The 20,031-nt window shown below is 43.8% G+C and overlaps 1 protein-coding gene across 2 annotated transcripts in view; it reads right to left on the minus strand.

The window, feature by feature from the left end:
• The window catches only part of PACS2 (phosphofurin acidic cluster sorting protein 2), a 131,271-nt gene that overhangs the window by 26,106 nt on the left and 85,134 nt on the right, over window positions 1-20,031 (minus strand). For both annotated transcript variants that reach the window (XM_059728261.1, XM_059728260.1), the window contains exons 18-20: window positions 19,887-19,995; window positions 11,098-11,140; window positions 4,015-4,057 (exon numbers count right to left, since the gene is read on the minus strand). In XM_059728261.1, coding sequence (XP_059584244.1) covers window positions 4,015-4,057; window positions 11,098-11,140; window positions 19,887-19,995 — 195 coding nt within the window. The remainder of the gene's footprint in view (window positions 1-4,014; window positions 4,058-11,097; window positions 11,141-19,886; window positions 19,996-20,031) is intronic.

Below are 20,031 nucleotides of genomic sequence, written 5' to 3' on the forward strand. Positions count from 1 at the left end.
CTTCTTCCATGGGTAAGGAGCTACACAAGCAGGGTTCTCCTCATGCCTGGATCCATGAGCATCTAGAACACAGAAATAAGGCATTTCGATTTACTTTGAGGCATACAAGCAGTCTCTAGTTTGTAAAACAGGAGTAGTTTGGGATGAAGTAGCAATATAAAAGCTTACACTGATAGAATCCTACTGCCACACCATCTGATGCACACAGAAGCAGGCAGTGCCACATCTTTAGATGTTTTCTATTATATGACCCTGTTTTCAGTTGCTTATAAAACAGTGCTCAGGCTGAAATCTTCCATGCTGAGCATCCATCTAGCATTTTTTGGGGTGGGGTGGGGCAAGTCCTGAGACAATGCATCCAGCTGTTTCCAAGAACCAGCAGAAAAATTAACTTTTGCTCACGTTAAAAAGAAGAACAAGCAGGAGGGGGCAACAGGGGAGGTTCTCTCATTCTTCCTGAGAAATCAAGGCAATTGATTAGTTACCTCAGGTGCCTGTACACAAATGCACGGAGCCTGGGAAACAGGGAAGCAACCAGGAAGAACTGGAAGTCCTTGCACAGTTAAGGCACTATGGTGTGATTGGAATAACAGACTTGGTGGGAGCTCAAATGACTGGAACACTGCCATGGATGGCTATAAACTGTTTCAGAACCACAGGGAGGGGAAGAGGAGGAGTTGCACTTCATGTAAAACAGCCATAAGATTGCTCAGAGCTCCAGTACAAAACTGGAGATAGGCCTGTCAAAAGTCTTGCTTAGGAACAGAGGAGAGAGCAACAAGGGTGATGTTGTGGTGGGGCTCTGCTATAGACCACCAGACCAGGAGGAAGTGGTGGATGAGGCTTTCAAACAGCTAGTGGAATTTTCCTGATCACAGGCCCTGGTTCTCATGGAGGACCTCAAATCACCCTGACATCTACTGGGAGGGCAATACAGCAGTGTGCAGGCAATTCAGGAAGTTTTTGTGGTGTTGGGGACAACTTCCTGGTACAAGTGTTGGAGAGACCAAATAGGGGTTATGCTCTTCTTGACCTGCTGCTCACAAACAAAGAAGAATTGGTAGGGAATGCAGTAATGGATGGTAACTTGGGTAGCAGTGACCACGAGATGATTGAGCTGCTGGCCATCATCTTTGAAAACTCATGGTGATCGGGAGAGGTCCTGGATGATTGGAAAAGGGCAAACATAATGCCCTTTAAGAAAGGGAAAAAGGAGGATCCAGGGAACTACAGACCAGTCAGCTTCACCTCAGTCCCTGGAAAAATCATGGAGCAGGTCCACAAGGAATCCATTTCTAACCACTTGGAAGAGGAGAAAGTGATTCAGAACAGTTAGCATGGATTCACCAAGGGCAAGTCATGTCTGACCAACCTGATTGCCTTCTATGAGGAGATGACTGGTCCTGTGGATGCAGGGAGGCCAGTGGATGTGGCATACCTTGATTTTAGCAAGGCTTTTGATTCAGTCTCCCACAACATTCTCCCAGGCAAGCTAAGGAAGTATGGACTGGATGAATGGACTGTAAGGTGGAAAGAAAATTGGCTGAAGCACTGGACTCAGAGGGTAGTGATTAATGGCTTGATATCTAGCTGGCAGCTAGTATCAAGTGCAGTTCCCCAGGGGCTGGTCCTAAGGTTGGTTTTGTTCAATATCTTCATCAACAACCTGGAAGATGGCTTAAAGTGCACCCTCAACAAGTCTGCAGATGACATCAAGCTGGGGGAGAGTAGCAGATATGCTGGAGGGTAGGGCTGGATTTGGAGCGACCTAGACAAATTGGAGGATTGGGCCAAAAGCAATTTCATGAGGTTCAACAAAGACAAATGCAAAGCCCTGCACTTAGGACAGAACAAGCCCATGCACCAGCACAGGTTGGGGGCTGACTGGCTGGGCAGCAGCTCTGCGGAAGAGGACCTGGGGGTTACAGTGGACAGTAAGCTGAATATGAGCCAACAGTGTGCTCTTGTGGCCAAAGAAGGATAATGGCATACTGGGCTGCATTGGTAGGAGTCTTGCCAGTAGAGCAAGCAAAGGGATTATTCCCCTCTATTCAGTAGTGGTGAGGCCACATCTGGAGTACTGTGTTCAGTTTTGGGCCTGCCACTTCAGAAAGGATGCAGACAAATTGGAAAGAGTTCAGCGGAGGGCAATGAAAATGGTGAGGGGCCTGGAGAACATAACTTATGAAAAGAGGCTGAAGGAATTGAGCTTATTTAGTCTAGAGAAGACAAGACAGAGGGAATTTAATAGCAACCTTCAACTACCCGAAGGAGGTTTCAAAAGAGGACTGTTCTTAGTGGTGACAGATGACAGAGAAGGACAAATGGTCTCCGGTTGCAGCAAGGGAAGTTTAGTTTAGATATTAGGAAGAATTTTCTTGCTAGGAGTGTAGTTAAACACTGAAGCAGGTTACCCAGAGAGGTTGTGGAATCTCCATCCTTGGAAGTTTTTAAGACTCTGCTAGACAAAGCCTTGGCTATGATGATCTGGTTGGGAATGGTCCTGTTGTGAGCAAAGGGTTGGACCTCCTGAGGTCCCTTCCAACCCTAACGTTCTACGATTCTATGATCTCTTGCCCATACTTATTACAGAATGTGGAATGTGCGACAGGAAGCAGAGCTTGTAAGTAAAGAGAAGTATGGTCTTATGTTTAATGCTGCCCTAGAGCATAACGTTCTTTCTCCATCTCTGCTATGGAATCTTTGCACGCTGTCAGGCAAGTCATTTAAACTAAGTATTTAACAGGCAGCCATTAATTTTTCCTTTCTTCATGGCATTTGCAACCCTGGGGTGTGATTTGCAGAAGTGCCCACCACTCACAATGCATTAAAAATTAGTGTAAGCTGTGCCTTGAAAACATGACATACTACCTAATGCAAAGGGGGGAGGGGGAGAAATCAGGTTCTATGAGACTTAAATTGCCTCGATTTTTAACCTTAATCTCTGCATCTCTGCTCCCCCCTGTACAGGAGTATAGTGTTAGTTCTTCACTTCACAGGGGTTTCATAAAGATGCATAAATATTTGTAAGCCAGTCAAATGCTATGGTCATGAGTGCTACAGAAGACTCCATAAGAAAAGTAAATAAGCATTAAAACAAAGCTGGGTCTATACACTGGGCAAAAAATTAGAAAAAAAACAAAACCCCAAACCATTGGTCATTCACAAAGCACCACCCACTCAGGGCAAAGGACGCGACAGGGACCCTTTGGAAAAAATGTGACCATGTCATTAGATAATGTCATAATGCATATGCAAAGGAGGGATGACTTCAGGTGGGTACATACAACCTTAACTCTGCCTTCCAAGGTATAATTACTTGAAATATATTAAATAAAACCTTCCCTTTGACAATTGTTGTCAACTGTTTCTGATCCCCCACTCTCCGCTTCTGTCAGAGCACCAGAGAACAGCAGTAAAGTAGCACCATCATAACAAGCTGCTAGAATCTGAACTACAGTTTTCCCAGTGTGTCAGTGACTCAGTGTTTCTGAGTTCTGGTTAAAGTATGCCTCTGCTATTTTTGTCATCAAATGACTTCCTTGGAATAGATCTGAACAGAAAGCAAACACCTCTGCATTTACAGACTTGCTTAATGCTGTGGTAACTTTTTTATTTTTAGGGTTATCTATGCAGGATTTTTCCACTTATGCTAATATAGCTATGCTGTTACAGTAATGATAATATAACTCTCCCCCCCCCCTTTTTTTTTTTTTGTTTCAGTCCAATTCAAAATGGTTTCCAAGTTCATGTAAATTAAGCCAGTAAAAGGCCCTCACTCCAAAATAAGAATTTCTCCTGGGAAGTTACACTACTATAATTATACTGCTTTGAATTCACACAGTACCTCATAGTAATATAACTTCCCCATGTAAAGAAGCCCAATATGCCATAACCACCAAGTGACCTTTGACAACTGAACCCACAGATTTGAGCATCCTTATAACATGGTTTGCAGTTCCACTCTGGAACGCTAAAGAAAATAAAAAGAATTAAAAAGGTTCTATTCATTACCTGATGTAGCCGAGGACTGTTCCACTATTCCAACCTTTACCACCTAGGATGGAAAAAACAACTGAGTCGCATGTAATGGCAGGCTCCAAAACTTTAAACAAACTTAGCCAAAACACTCAGCTCCACAAGTTCTCTTTGCATAAGTTTAATGATGCAATAGGACCAAAAAGATGTTTTAAAAACATGTAGCAAATATTCTGGTCAGGGGATCACATAGCTGGCCTACTAGCAGCCATATAGCACTCCCCTGACTCTCACTGTTTAAAAGACACAGACCACACAGTGTTGTCAAAAGCAGTGTTTGAGAGATCTTGCAGTTTAGATTATGCTAGGGGCTATTAACAGCTCCAAGAGGTCTCCAGGAATAAGACAGGGAGTAGAAAGGCACCTAAAACCCACTTTTGCTCATCACTTCTGTTCAGTCAAGTGCTAGCATGGCACATACCTGTAGAGACAGGCCTCTTCTCTTATTATCAAAACACAGCCACATCTGGGGTGCTGTTTGGCCAAATACCTATACTACAGCACAGCAAGTAATAGTTTCCAGTTGATAATCTACCATCAAAATAAATGCCTCCAGCACTGGTTAATGTTAGAGGATCATCACAGCTCTTTGTGCATTCAATATGTGAAGTTGTAATGGGGCAGGGGGGTGGGGGTGTGGGGAGGAGAAGGATACGCAAATCCAAATTGGAGCTCCTGACCAGGGCACTAAGGCTAACATACACTATGGGAGTATAAGTGTATTGAGACATGATGATTTGACTCCTAACCAGCCAGTCAGTGCATAGCATCAATTTATTAAAACTTTATATGGGGGAGAGGGAAACAAAATAGGTTTTATATTCTAAACCAATCATCCTTATTGTTATGGTTAACAGTCTCTGAGACTATTGAAAGTCATTCTGAAGCCTTAAGACTGATACTTAAATTTGAGAGACTAACATTAGTAGGAGAAAAGTGGCCAATATACTGCAATGAGTCGATATGAAACACAGGAAAAAAGGCGTAAAGGATGATAAATGTAAGTAGCTTCAACATCAGTAAGTCAATCTTCTGACCTTTTCCATTTCTACTCTGAGGCCTCCGCTACCTGTTACATGTATTACACAATTAACTGGTTAATTGCACAATTAATTTAGTCTGGCTATATGTACAAAGCAATTAACACACCATAAAAAGGTCCAACCAGCTATAAAGTTAGAGCTCAAAAGTGTGCAATATCTTTATTGCCAATTGCAATCCAGCTTTAATTTGCACACGTAGCAGGGGGCTGGGAGTCCTGTAGCTGAGGGGACTTCTCAGCCCCTCCAGTGCCCCACAGCTGCCAGGACGGAGAGGCCTGAAGCTGATGGGAGTTTTGGTGCCAAACAGCTGCAGGGCTCTTGGTCCTGGTGGCTATAGGGCTGCCAAAAGACAGTCTGCAGCCAAGAGAGACTCTTGGTCCCAGTGGCTCTGGTATACTGCCACAGATTCAAGTCCTATAGCTGACAGGAGCTGCAGGAGCTTTTTGCTTGCTGGTGCAGGGAGAGCCTGGGTGGCATTCCTGGACTTTCCTCAGACCAGCATGATAAGGCATGATAGGATCTTATGCTGAATCCCATAATCACACCTCCTGCCATACACGTGTGGCATGCAGGAGGAATGGCTGGGTGGATTGTGCATCAGATCCTATCATGCCTTTACCTGAATGTTCAGAGGGGTCCTGATAGTCAGAGCTGCACTCTGTAGCTTGGGAGTCGCATGTATACCCTGACATAGGAAGAACAAAGATGACTTCAAACTAAATTACTTAACCCTTCACTTAACGTGGGAGATCAGCAGAAGGCTGCTTCAGCTCCAACAAAGCCTTCATAACCAAGAATGCCTCTGCTGACTTCTCCTCCCCCCCCCTAGGAAGAATGAGCATCCTGTTAAGGTCCCTTGATAACCAACAAGCTGCTAACACAACATTCACAGGTTTGCAGTCATTGTACTACACAGGCAGGACCTGGGTTTTTACAGATTAGGCAGCGAGCCCTTCAGAACAGGGACTAATTTCCTGCGTGCATGGTATCCAGCAAAAGCACCATCCTGGCTAGACCATCTTTGTGAGTTCAAGAACAATACTCCTCTGAAAGTGTTCCCTTTATAATGATAAAGCTCCCCTAGTACAAAAATGGGGTATGGATTTAGCCTTTGTTTGGACGGAAGCTAGGGGAGCAAACCAACCAACAAACCACAGTCCCAGGTGACGAAAAGCAGCACACAGCATTTTGTTTGGAGGAATCTAACCCAAATACAAATCTAACCCAACTCTGACTAACATGTAAAACCGCATATAGGATTGCCATGTGCTATGGCACAGGTGGGCAATTATTTCGGTCTGAGGGCCACATAGAGTTTTGATGAGCTGTTGTGGGCCCGGTCAGCACCCCCTCCCCTGCCCACAAGCAACAACTCACCAAAATTCTCTATGGGGCTTTGGGTGGGGAGCAGTGTCCAGGAACAGGATGGCCATGATCTGCTCCCTGCATGCCCTGCCCTTGAGGAGGGGAGGAGGGGAGTAAGGAGGAGGTGCTCTGTCAGGGATCCAGCCGGGGTGAGGAGAGGGAGGGAGGGAGAGGCAGGAGGGGGTGTAGCAGAGCTTGTCCAATCTGTGACTGCCCGCGGTGCTCTGCATGGGATTGAACCCCGTCCAGATGTGCCCGCTAGCCCAGCCCAGCCCAGCCCTGGCCCATGCATAGCTTCTGGCAGGGCTGTTCCTGATGCTGCTCTTCTCTCCTCACCTCCAGCAGGAGCCGCCCAAATGAAGCTTACCCTGTGCCACACCCAATTACCCAGAGCAGTGCAGCAAGGGCAGGAGCAGAAGCCACTGCTGGAGGCGAGGGGAGCAGGGCAGTACTCAGCCAGGTGCAGCTGCATTGGGAACAGCCCTCCTGGAAGCTGCATGCTAGCCAGGGCCTGGGCTGATGGAGCTGTTCTACCCTCCTGGTGGCCAGTGGCCAGGAGCTGGAGCTAGAACCAGAGCCCCACACACTGAGGTGGGAGCCACCTGGCTGAAGCTCCCCCACCCTCGCCTGGAGTGGTGCAGCAGGGGTAGGAGCCACAGTTGGAGGCGTGGGGAGCAGAATGGCTCAGGCCCCAGCCAGTGTGCAGCTTCCAGCAGGGCTGTTCCTGCTGTGGCTGCAGGTGGCCAAGTGCTCAGCCCGATGTGGAACACCACAGAGGCAGCCATGGGCCAAATTCAGTCAGTAGACAGGCCATATGTTACCCACTCCTGCTATAACACTACTTAAAGTGTTCCTAATTGTTCTGAACGTACTACAGAAGAAGTGGAAAGCTAACAACTATGTATTTAAGATTCAGCTGCAAATTCTGGTCTTTCCTTTTTACTTAATTGCTCAATTTCCCTTTTAGGATTTTTCCACTGATGTTCTTCTTGGAAATGGCATGCCTGGATAATTTAAAAACAAAAATGGTTTAAGCTAGAACAAGTTCAAGCCTTAGGTCTCTGAACAAAATGAGACCAGATCCGCATTTAAAAATTAAAATCTACCAACACCTCTTTAGTTCTATGCTTCCAGGATAGGAAGAATATTTTCCTTTGGTTACCCAAGCCCTGAAGCAGGAGGGTGCTACTGATTTAAAAAGAAAATGAACCTTCATAGCTTTAGATCTAGTGAACCAGGATTGTTCAAACTTAGTTTTATTCCTCACAGTAGGAAACTTGATCAAGCCAAGATAGAGATCTTTATAACGTTTGCAGGATGTGCTGTGTGGTGTTTAGACCATTTAAAACCTAATGCCTTTGAGTTGGAACTGAAACATTCTGTAATACAACATAGATCTAGAGCCCAGTTATGGGTCTCAACAAAATCAAACTGACCCCAGATCTTACATGACATTCAAGGTCATGAAAATGCTTGTAAGCATAAGAACAGCCTGCATAATTCATCTTTGGAATAAAAGTAATTTAAGGCAGTGAAGAGTCAAAGCCAGGATTTGTTGTCCTAAACCGGAGAGGTGTTGAAATGAAAGGAAGATGAAGTTGTGTCACGGGTCACCATTAGGGTAAGGCAACCTAAGCTCTACAAATAGTTGAATCTCTGGAAGGCACATATGGAAACTGTATTATGCTAATCTAAAACAGGAACACCACAAATAGCCAATTTAAGTCACACCCATATATAAAAGCAAAAGATATTAAAAAACCAAAAATGAAAATAAAATGACAAGAGCCATCTAGTGGCTAAAAGAACTCAGTTGAATCCTGCTTTCCACTCTAGCTCAACTTCTAACTCAATGTCTCAGGGGATTAAAGGACCTGGTCCAAAATAGGAAAGAAACCTGAGAACAGTAAAACTACTATGCTTCAAGAAACAGCAGCAGGAGCATTAAGTAGAGTCAGGTGACAAGTTTTTATGTCTTTCAATGTGTTTAGAAAAGCTGTATAAATGCAACAGCAATTTATACTCCCCTCAAGTCTGAAGCACTTACTTGCATGAAAGTTTAAATATGAGGATTGGGGAAAAAAATTGATAGGTTAGCAGATTCCATGCTGAACAAGTATTCCAAATGCAAGAGAGGACTCTATTTTAACTAGGATAAACAGAATGGCCTGGAGAAAGATAGACCACTAAAACTGGACTTCCACCCTGAGCAAGACTGTGGAAAGCTAGTACGAGATGCTGCCACTGAAGTATTAAAAGATGATACAATATTTCCTATAAATTATGCTGACTGCAATATAGGTCTTTTGTCAAAACCAGTATTTTTGATAAGTTTATAAATTCAGCTGTTGATGATAACCAGGTTGATATATCCGAGAGCCATGGCAAAATATTTGATCTAGTACTGAACACTTATATGTTCTGGATTAATGGGTAATTATGTCCTAGAAAACAAATGCATGTAGGAATCCCCTTTCCCTCCACTTTAAGTGGGGCACTTTTAATGAGATCCTATTTGTAGCTTTCCGTTTTGTTGAGAAATGGTATTGAAAGAGTTTCGTAATTCAGTCCACAGATGATGAATATTAGAGTAATAGATAAGGACTGATCAGTTTTACAGAACAAGTTTGATTACTTGAACATGGAATTTAAAACAAGGATTAAAGGGATCACATCTGGTAACTAAAAGGTATAGGGCATATGTACAGGGCCAGGGACTTTATCCTGGAAAGTAATGACCCTGAAGAACAAAGTCTCACCAGTTCAGTTGGTCATCCTGTTCATTTGGTGAATAAACAACTGAACTGGATGCAGAAGCAAGCTGAGCTATTTTGACCCCCTGATACAAGGAGGGAAATATTCAGGAGAAGTAAGGAGGTTCACTCCTGTGTATGGAACTGGAGAGACATACTGGACACTATATCCAGGTCTAAAAGTGTAGATAACCAAAAGGATGCTAACAAATCATAACAGACTCAGAAATCAGCCACAACAGTGATAGGCAGTCAATAAAATCCCAATTGATTTTACCAAAAACAGTGACCTTCCTTCTTTAAGCTCAGAGTAACAGCTACCCAGGTTGAGCTGTGGCTTGTTTAATTATGAAGAGATGCTAGACAGGCAAGGTAAGATTTTAATTTGGCCAGAAGATCCAGAGCATAGAAGCAGGTCTGAATCATCCTCAAGGAAAAGATAGCTACATTTGTGCCCATGGATGAACCTATCCAAAGAAAAGATGCACAAAGAGAAAGAGATCAAGAGAGACTTGTAGGGACCCCCAGAAAAGGAGGTAATGGGGATCATCCTAAAGACATAACAAAGGAACATGAGATGAACCAAGGAAACCAGGAGAGGGTGAAGTGCAGTAAACCAATGGAGGCTCGTATTTTTTTTAAACAAGAGCACAGTTTGTGTTATCAAAGGTGTCAAAGAAGAGGATGATGAATTACTGTCTCAACTATGGGCAAGTAGTAGTTGTAGGACATTTTAGCAAGAGCAGTTTCAGCAGACTATAAGGGCCAGAAATTGGACTAGAGTGTAGAGGAGGATAGAAACTTCTGAACATGACAGAAGGAAAATGAGGAAGAGATACTTTAACACACAAAAGTCATGCATTTCTTAATGCAAGAAACACTGGGTGAGGATCTGCAGTCCATTTTATGCAAGTTTTCATGTGTTTGTATAATTATAAATGTTTATATTTACAATATAATTCTAACTAACCCATGGATGTCTGTTTCCTGGTGTATTAATTTCATCTTGATTATTCATTCAGTAAATACTTGCTTTAAAAGGGTGGCAAACCATTTTCCAGTTTACTGGAGAATAAGAAGCTAAATGTAGTTTGATAGCAAAAAGTAAACTAAGGGAGATTTGTATTTGAAGGTGATCACTCTGCTACTTTTGTTTCCTGGCAATTTGTAGGTTCCTTTTTCCAAAAGGTTTCAAAATGAAAAAATAAAATTATTGGTAAAATAACAGCGTTAATTTATTTCAAGTTTTAGGCTACATAGTGATGTCAGATGCATTCCTTTACACTCAACCAATATGCATACTGTTGGTAATATAAGGTTTGATACTGATACCCTTAACTACAGTATTTAAATTTCAATGACTGGACTTTGTGGTTAAAAGCTTAAAATTTAAAGTATCTGCTCTCCTGAGCTTTATATTTTCTGTAGCTTGTCAAAAAAATCTCACTTTAGGGTTTTACTAAAAGTTACATTATGCAGTTTCATCCAGCCAAAGATAACAGGCACAAAAACAAGCAATCTAAGTTTTAAGACTGGACTGTTACAAAGAGCAAAAAAGTGCAAGGCTTTTTCAATTTGAAAAAAATTCACAGGTATATCCTTGCTCAACTTCATTAAAAGGGTGTTGATTAATTTAATATGAACTTTACAGCTCAAGACTTGTTGCTTTCTGGATAACTTCCCTTAGTCAAACATGGAATGGTCTAGACTCAGTAAAAAACCACAACTGGATGACATGCTAAAACTTTTCTATGGTTGAGGTCAGATTGATGATCCCCTCCCAGTCCCTTCTGACTTAAGGATCTATGAGTGCCAGTACATTGATTAAAACAATCAGAACCTTGTTACCTTCATCAAATTCACCCAGCTTGAACCTGCATCTTCAACACAATACTCACCCCAACGAAGGGAATGAATTTCTGGGAGGATTCTTCATCAGGGCTGAAAAGTAATGGAGAAAGTCATTAATAGCTTATTTCACAATAAAATGTTGTTCATTTTAAGGTTTCATTCTCAAGCATGCAGCAGAAACAGAAAAGTGCACAAGCGCCACTTCTATTACTTTTCTTGATGCATCCTCTGGCACTACTTAGACAACCCACGCAGGTTGGAAAGGATTTCATATTTTGTCAGGGAGAACTTTCTTTAAAGAATATACCAATCTCCCTCCTTCACATTTGCTTTTTTTCCTTTTCTTTTTAAACAGAGAAACATGCTTTAATGCCATGGCAATAGTTACACAAAAATGTTTTTCCTGTTACAAAGAAATGAATCTGTGTCACAACATACAACACCTGCAATATGGAGAACTGTAGGTCACTTACTAGTAACTGGAGCTTTCTGAATGCACTGCCTTCACAAGTCCCATTTTTGGAGTCATGTGCCATACCTTGTAAATCACAGAATCACTAAAGCAGTTATAGCCTGCCATAGGGTTACAAGCCGTAACACATTATTATTTGTATGGCACTAGGCACACACACAAGAACACATGCTCCCTGCAACAAGAAGCTTACAACCCAAGTGAAACAAATACAGCCCAAAACAAAGCTGAGGCACCAGAGTAGGGATGGAGCACACCAGTGAGGTCAGTGTTGATGATGCTCAACGGAACTCAAAGCAGCCTTGGAGGAAAGGCAGTCTAGTTCTATGGGGTGTGATGGGACAAGGGAAGATGCCCCTTATGAATGCCAAAAGGTGTGAAGAGGGCACTACATACATTCTGAAAGAAGCATCACAGAAGCCCCATCCAGAATTCAAAAACTAAAGGATGGTGGAAGTGAAGAGAAACTTGGAGCTGTTAAAGGACAGAACAATTGGAGATGGCAGACACAGGGTGAGAAGTCAGTGAAAGAAACAGCAGGCAGGAGAGACAGAGGAAAAGGGGAGGAAAAGATGGCAGCTGCTGGGGACAAAAGCCTTTGAAGAACCACCGAGATGCCCCAAATGCAAAAAGGAGGTAGGTGATTAGAATGGCAAAGGTCAGGAGGGAATAACTCGAGTGACTCTTTGAGCAGGAACTGGAGTAACTTGAATTGTGTGTGTGTACAAGCCAAGTTACATTTTGAAATGGACATGACCAAACTGAGTCCAGTTCTGGGCACTGCACTTCAGGAGGGATGTGGACAGCATTGAGAGGGTCCAGAGGAGGGCCATCCACATGATCAGGGGTCAGCAGAGCAGGCCCTACAAGGAGAGGCTAAGGGACCTGAACCTGTTCAGCCTCCACAAGAAAAGGAGGGGGGGGGGGAGGGGGGGGATCTAGTGGCCGTTTACAAACTAGTCAGAGGGGACCAGCAGGCATTGGGGAAGTCCCTGTTCCCCCGAGTGCTAGTAGGAGTGACTAGAAATAACAGTCACAGGCTGGCAGAGGGTAGATTTAGGCTAGACATCAGGAGGCGCTACTTCACTGTCAGGGCGGCTAGGATCTGGAACCAGCTTCCAAGAGAAGTGGTGCTTGCTCCTACCCTGGGGGTCTTGAAGAGGAGGCTAAATGAACAACTTGCTGGGGTCATCTAACCCCAGTACTCTTTCCTGCCATGACAGGGGGTCAGACTTGATGATCTGCTCAGGTCCCCTCCGACCCTACCAACTATGAAACAAGTCTGGGGTGGAAGGTTTCCTGTCCGCAGCCAAACTCAGAAAGCAGGTGGAGAACAATGATGGTTGATAATTTCTAAAGAACAAAGTAATGATTTTCAAGTACTTGGATCTTGCAATATTGCAAAGGAGGCAACTTTGCGAAGTAGGCAACACATACAACAGGGATAACTAGAGTCCCAATCTGCATATTAAATCAAGCTGAAAGTAGGGAAGGTGCTGACAACTGTACCATTAGTACAGGCTGGACCAAATTTTTCAAGTGCTACATAAAGGGTGGTGCACACCTACAGGAAATGTGACTCACTCACAGCCCCTTCCTCATCTGAACCATAGCAGGGCACAACTCACTCCTACATGGCCTCAACCCTCCTGGGCACATCCAAACTGAACCAATGTTCCAAATCACTCCCTGTCCCCCAGCTCCAACAGTTTTCTTCATGCTTCCATCTTACTGAGTGACACAAGATACTACAGATGCCTGGGACTTTATTTCAGTTACACCCTTAACTACAATGTCAGCTGAGACAGTGGAAGTGCATCCTTTCGAAACCCAGCTGAAGATATCCCACTAAAATACCTCAAACTGAGAAATGCAATTGAGCCACATATCTGACAAATCCCCAGTGGACAACTGGCATTTGTGGAGCTGCTGAGATGGAACAATTGATGGAATTCCAGTCCTTTGTTTCCTTGGTCTCAGCAGGTTCAGAGTATTCATTGTCTGAAATAACCGTGTGCTACCTAACCATTAAGCCAGTAGAGCAATGCAAGTATCATGCTGCTTAATCTTCCTGCTGTTCAAGTTCTTTGCTCTAAGCACTAAAAACCAAACACACACATTGTTCCAGTACAAAGCCTGTTCTGCTGAGGACCTTCATGGCAGGCAACAATGCAGATCCCTTCCAAGGAATGTTGAGAAGTTGGTCATTCATTAATAGCACTTTGTTCATTTTTAAAGAGAAAGTAGCAATGATTCCCCACCCCCTCTCCTCCATCCCCGATGAGCGATGGCAGTTTTTTAAATGACAACTGAATGGAATGTCAGTTAGAAGTATTAACTCTAAAAAAATCACTTAGGTTGGAAGATTAAATATATAATTATTTCTCTCTTGTACTGTATAGAAACTTGCTTATTTTTGCTTACTCCTACTAATGGTCTTACAGATTTCTCCAGGGAAACATCAACAGGCTGTAGGTTCATACTGGCCCCTAGAAGCTACGACAAGTATAAAGAAAGCCCTATAATTAAAACAAGGGCTTGTCTAATGGGGGAGATGCTCAAAAAAAACTAATAAGAATTAAAACAGATTTGTTAAACCATATTAAATGCATGTATAGATACTTATTCAGAATTAAAATGCCCTTAATTTGCTTCAGGTTAATTTCCATAGGACAAAGTATTCTGAATTTAAAAACCATTTACACAATTGGGATTTAATATGGTTTTACTTAAGGGTGTCAAACACATGGCCTGTGCGCCAGATTCAACCCATGAAGCCCTATCATCTAGCCCACGGTGCTGCCTGTGGGTCTTAAACTGGGCACTCTTGCTGAGAGAGGAAACACCTTTGTTATTTAAGACTCTGCCTTCCCCATCCTGAGCATGAATGGGTCAGACTGTCAGCATGTACCACCATGGCACAGCAAATGCAATGGTCTCACCCTACAGCATCCACGTCTGTGTTGCCACCCTTCAACAAGAGTTACTGGCACTGTTATTGTGATACTGCCAGTGTTACTACTGTCTACTGGATGGGAGCCAGCCTTCTATGGCTCAAGGGACATACATGCCAACACTGTCTAGCCAGGTTCAGAGATACCCCTGAATTCATTCATCATCACATGACATGCCCTGAAAAACATAGGTCAGGAAATAAAACTCGGCTACTTTTCTGGCATAATCCATGGTCACTCTTTTAGTGAGTGTTGTTTGTACTCTCAGAGGGGCAATTGTGGTCATTCTGTTTGCAATACGAGAGGGGGAGAGTGTGCAGAATGCAGTAACTGCAGAACACAAATTCAGCATGAATTTGAAGAGGCAGAAAAAAGTGACACACCCCCATCCTCCCAGTACAAATGAGCAATGCCTTCATTTCGATAAGCCAAGCTGCACCCAAGATGCATGCAAAAGGTATCCAGAAATGGCAAGGCACAAGTTGTACTGGCCCCTGAATTACAACGGGTGACACTGGCTAGGTTTTTTTACACTACCAGTGAATGCTAGGTAACCTTGTTAAGCCAGCTAATCTGAATTACTGCTGGTGGTCAAGGTGTTTCAACCATGATGAACAAAGCCTGGAAGAATTCTTCAGTACAGACACAGCAGTCATTCATTCTTGTGAGTCATCTAAACAGACATCTGCCCCTAAATGCAAGACTGCTCCTAAAGGATTCTTCTGTTCCCTTGGTGTTGTGTAGTGTAATTAGATGTTACTCACCTGGAACTTAAACACTTATTTCAATGATTTTGTATCCAAATCATTCTCCCCCAACCTATGTACAAAGTCAGTCACCCAGTGTAACACAGACGGCATGGCATTTTTTCTTCCTAGGGCCTTTCTTCTCCCCCACCTTTCTTCTTTTTTGTTAAAATCAGAGTAAGGTGAGCAGACACTCCAAAAGAAATGGGGCAAAGCTTTTACAACAATAACATCTATGACAGGCAGTACATGCTTCAATCTCTTGCCATGACAAATGGAACAAGGGGGAGAGGAAGGAGGCAGAGGTCAGCGAGTCAAACTGGGGGGAAAATTGGCAATAAACGAGTCCAAGCAGCTCACCGCAGACAGCTACATTCTAAAAGACTGGCTTTTCTCTCTGGTTTTGGTTCTTTCAGATCACTAGGGCTTGTTTAACAGAGCAAATGCCAGGATGCTGGGAGGTTTCTCTTATAAAATTTCTGGTGAGAAATTTAATGCATTGGTAACTAGAGCTGTTGCCTCCAACAGACCCTTGACAAAGCTCAAGTGGCTTAAAAGAAGTCATTTCCCTCTGGACAACAGGGAGATGGAGAGCTCCAGAGAGCTTTGTGGAAAGAAGACTGAATACATGCCAATCATGTCTACCAGTTGGAGGGTTCAGAACTGGGGCAGAATGCAGAGTGTGACAGCCCAAAGTAAGATACCAACAAGGTTTATACCTGCACCCCCAATCCCTACTTACTATTCTTTCCAAAGCCTGTTTGCCTTCTCCTTTTTAAGGCTTAAAAAAAGTACAGAAGCAAGTCTGAGTTTGTGGGTTGTGTCTTTTGAGGAAGTACATTTCCATTCTGAGATTCTCTGGGAGAACATCTGGCCTGCCATCTCAAAAACCCTGAGCTTTCATTTTCACCTGGAAAGTTTCTAAACCCTGCAGTCTGAAGCAGGCCACCAGGCATTCTGTGAAGCACAGGCTCTTTAAAATTACAGTGGCTGTGGCCCTTAGTCTTAAATTTATTTCTGATCCCTTCTGGACTTTACATCTTCTAGTAACTGTAACTTAAGAACAGGAATTGCCCAAATATTAACATGAATGTTACCTTTACAATGCCTTTATCTGTACTGGTAATTTTAAAGCCAAATGTTACAATTCTAATTCACTTTACTATGCACATTTTATGTTGATAGATTTGCTTCAATACGTCTGGGCAGTAGATGCAGATCAGCCAGTTTCATTTTCACATGTGCATGCCCTCAAAGAATACTGGCCAAACTTATTTCTTTAGTAACCTTTCTACTCCTACTAAAGCTATTTCCCATGAGCTCTACATTTTGGACCAAAGGGACGCTGGCAGAGTAATTGCTTTCATAGTGCATTCTGCCACCAGAGGCAATTTTGTCAAAAGCAACGAGGACAATTTAATCTGAAGCACAATTGAGTATCCCAGACCTGCAGGAACTGTTAAACAAGGCATAAAAGCCCAGCCCAGGAAAAAAAATAAAATAGGAAAAACAAGATGGGAAAGGGAACCTAGAAAAAAATATACCTTATGGTAAAATCAAAATGAAAGCTCTTTTTCCTTTTCAGAAAGCAACCAAAGGAAAAGATAAACACCATTATTATACTTACAACATGAGAGCAACACATTCACTTAGGTAGTTCTAATGGAATTTCATTTTCAATGTTATTTTCTGAAATAAATTCCCTCAAGTCACTGCCAAAAACAGTAAACCATGTTCCTGAAGGAAGCAACCTTCCATGGGATAAGTTGCTTTCCTAGCCCTTTCTCCAGTCCAAAGTGGTACTTGGCTGAAAGCAGAAGCTGTTTTAAACACACAGTGGAGTTTCTAGAGTCCAAGGACACCACATCTTTGCCAGAAAGTAAAGAAATACAAGAAAGAGGATGGGACAGTGGACGTAGAGATGAATAAAATTATCAGCTATGCCACTTCCAAGGAACCTTAGACCCAGAAATCCACTATTTAACTCTGGAAAAAAAAAAGGGGGGGGGGGGAGGGGGGAAGAGAAGCAGGGCACCAGTCCCAAGCACTGATTTAGAGAGGACATCATATGGCAACCCACAGGGAGTTTTTGCTGCTGCAGCAACTGCCTCTATGCAATAAATAAGTGTTTGCTCCCCTGCCCCTGTGCCATCCAGAGCACCAAAATTTCAAGTAATGCCTTGGCAGCAACTGCATTGTAGAATGCAGGCTACCTCTAGGGCTTGGGGCCTAATGCCAGAGGACTTCAGAACACCCTGATGCTAAGATAAAAAAAAAAAATCTCAGCAAATAATTGCAGAACCAGCTTTCTTGGTAAGAAAGACACGGTCACTGAGGGAAGCACGTGAGGTCTAGCTGAGTTTCACAACATTTTCAAAGTACCACTTAAATTTTTTTCTTAAACCAGCCAGCCTGACTTTCCACAATGGCCGAAGTGGCTAAAAGGATGTACTTGTTACAAATGGGAAACTGTACTAAAAAGTGAACGAGGTGAAAGGAGACCAAACGTGCCCCCAAAACATGGAGGGGAAGAGAAGGGGGGTCTGGAAACAAAGGCCCCAATAGTGGAACAGGTTAATGTGTTAGCAAAGCTGTTTAGTCAAATAAAAGTCAATTTGTTCTTTCCCCCCCGCCTCCCTCAACTTATAGAGAAACTGCAGGGTCATTAATAAATGAGAGAGAGAGAGAGAGAGAGAGAGAAAAAAAACCAAGGCTTTTAGGAAGGTCAGGCAACCCAACTGCTTCTTAAACTGTCTGCCAGGTTCACTTTACAGAATGGAGTGGGGCAAATACAAGTTTAAATACGCAGCTCATAAGAAACACAAATATAAGACAGCATATCTGGGAATGTCCCCTTTAGGAGATTAAGGGAAATAACTAAGGTAAGCCACCCCCAGATATGACAGAGGAACAAAACTGGGAGCAACCACAGGACTAGAAACAAAATTTGGTGAACATTTTGAAAGAGTGGAGTAACTCTCCATCTAGTTTCCACTCCTGTGCAAACTGAATGCAAGGCAGCTAACAGAACTATATCATTGAAGTGAAAAGCTAAATAGCAGTTTAGAAGCATAGTTAAAACTCAGCAACAGCTCACTCGCATCACGTGTACCCAGTATCGTAGACTGATGGACACTAACTGAAATATGGAGTAGGGGTGCACTGATAGACATTTTTTGGGCTGATACCAATGGCCAATTTTTAAAGACCATATCAGCCAATGCCAATCTGATTGCTGATACGCAGCCCAGCCATTGTCCAGCTGATAAATCTATTGTGGGGGAAGAGGCAGGGGGACAGATCGAGGGCCTCATGGTGTGGGAGGGAGCGGGGCTGGGGCTGAGGCAGGGGCAGGTGCTGCAGCTGGGGCAGGGCACAGGACAGTTATGAGCAGCTAATCCAGGAGGCGCATGGAGGGGGGTGGCTCCCATTGCTGCACATGCCTGGGGCAGGTGGGAAGTGTGTGCCCCCAGATCTGTACAGGGTAAGGGCAGGCTGCCGCTGCAGGCTGGGGCCCCAGGGTTGCTCCTGGCTCCTCCCAGTGGAAGAAGGGGCTGGGCTAGGGTTGCACTCAGGGCAGGTGGTGGCAGTGCTGGGAGGAGCGCTACCGGGGGGCAGCAGTCACCCCAAAATTCACTGTAGCTGCACCCCCCCCCCCCACACACCACTGTCACCCACCCCAAGCATAGCCCAGCCTGGCCCCCTGCCAGGAAGACCCCAACACCACCCCGGCCCCAGCCCGCAGCAGCAGCCTGCCCTCCCCGCACATACAGATTGGGGCACATACCCCACCATGACCTTCCAGGCTGTATGCAGCAGCAGAAGCTATCCCCTCTCTCTCTGTGCACGGTGTGTCCAGGGGATGCAGTTCTGTCTTGCACCCTGCCCCAGCCCAGCAATGCCTGCCCCTGCCCCACTCCCTCCTGTACTGCAGAGGCCCCCCCCCCATACATCCCTTCCCTCCTCTTGCCCCTTCCCCCACAACAGACTTATCAGCCAGATGCTGCTGGGCTGTGCTTTTGCCTGCATTACAGCTGCCTGCATGCACAGGGACATTGATTGGTGACATTAAATCGGCCACATCAGCCAAGAAAAAAATATTGCCAATACTGTCAATTTTCCTTACATCAGTGCCAATCCGATATAGGACCAATGTATCAGTGCACCTCTAATACAGAAAGTGCTGTTACTCTGAGCCACTGGGAAGAGAACAGTGTATGCAGAGCCTCTGCTCCATGTCTTTTCCATCACAGAGCGTTTAAATACATGGCATGGCAAATGGAAACAGAAATCCCTCTATCTACTTCTCCTTTTTGCCTGAGGCTACATAGGGTCTATCCCCCGCCCTTCTACACCTCAAACTCTCTCCTCTTCAGCTACATCAGCTATACTGAAGGAAGTAAGGCAGGATTACTGTTGTTCTAGATTTACTGTCTGCTGATTACCCAAAATGTTTACATGGAAACACAGTAACACTTTTTGGAATGGTTCCCGATTTGGCTTTGCCACTCTAATACAATGTTCCTCTTTCAAATTTACATGTTCCTCTTTGAGACTAAATTTAAGACAGCCAACATATACCAAAAGTGAAGTGGTTTGCTCCCAACCATTGCTGTGTCTTGTGACATTTTGAAAGCCATTGTTTTGTTTTTTTAGCAACATACCTTTTCTGCTTGTATGTCAACATTGCTTCTGCAATCGGCAACTGATGTGCACAGTTTGCCCCCGCTATGTACTGGGTTATTCTTGAGACGATATCAGGTGTGTCCTGAACTGCAACAGAATGAAAACAAAGACAGTAGCAGAGCA

This window comes from Alligator mississippiensis, chromosome 5 (genome assembly GCF_030867095.1).
Source record: "Alligator mississippiensis isolate rAllMis1 chromosome 5, rAllMis1, whole genome shotgun sequence".
NCBI lineage: Eukaryota > Metazoa > Chordata > Crocodylia > Alligatoridae > Alligator > Alligator mississippiensis.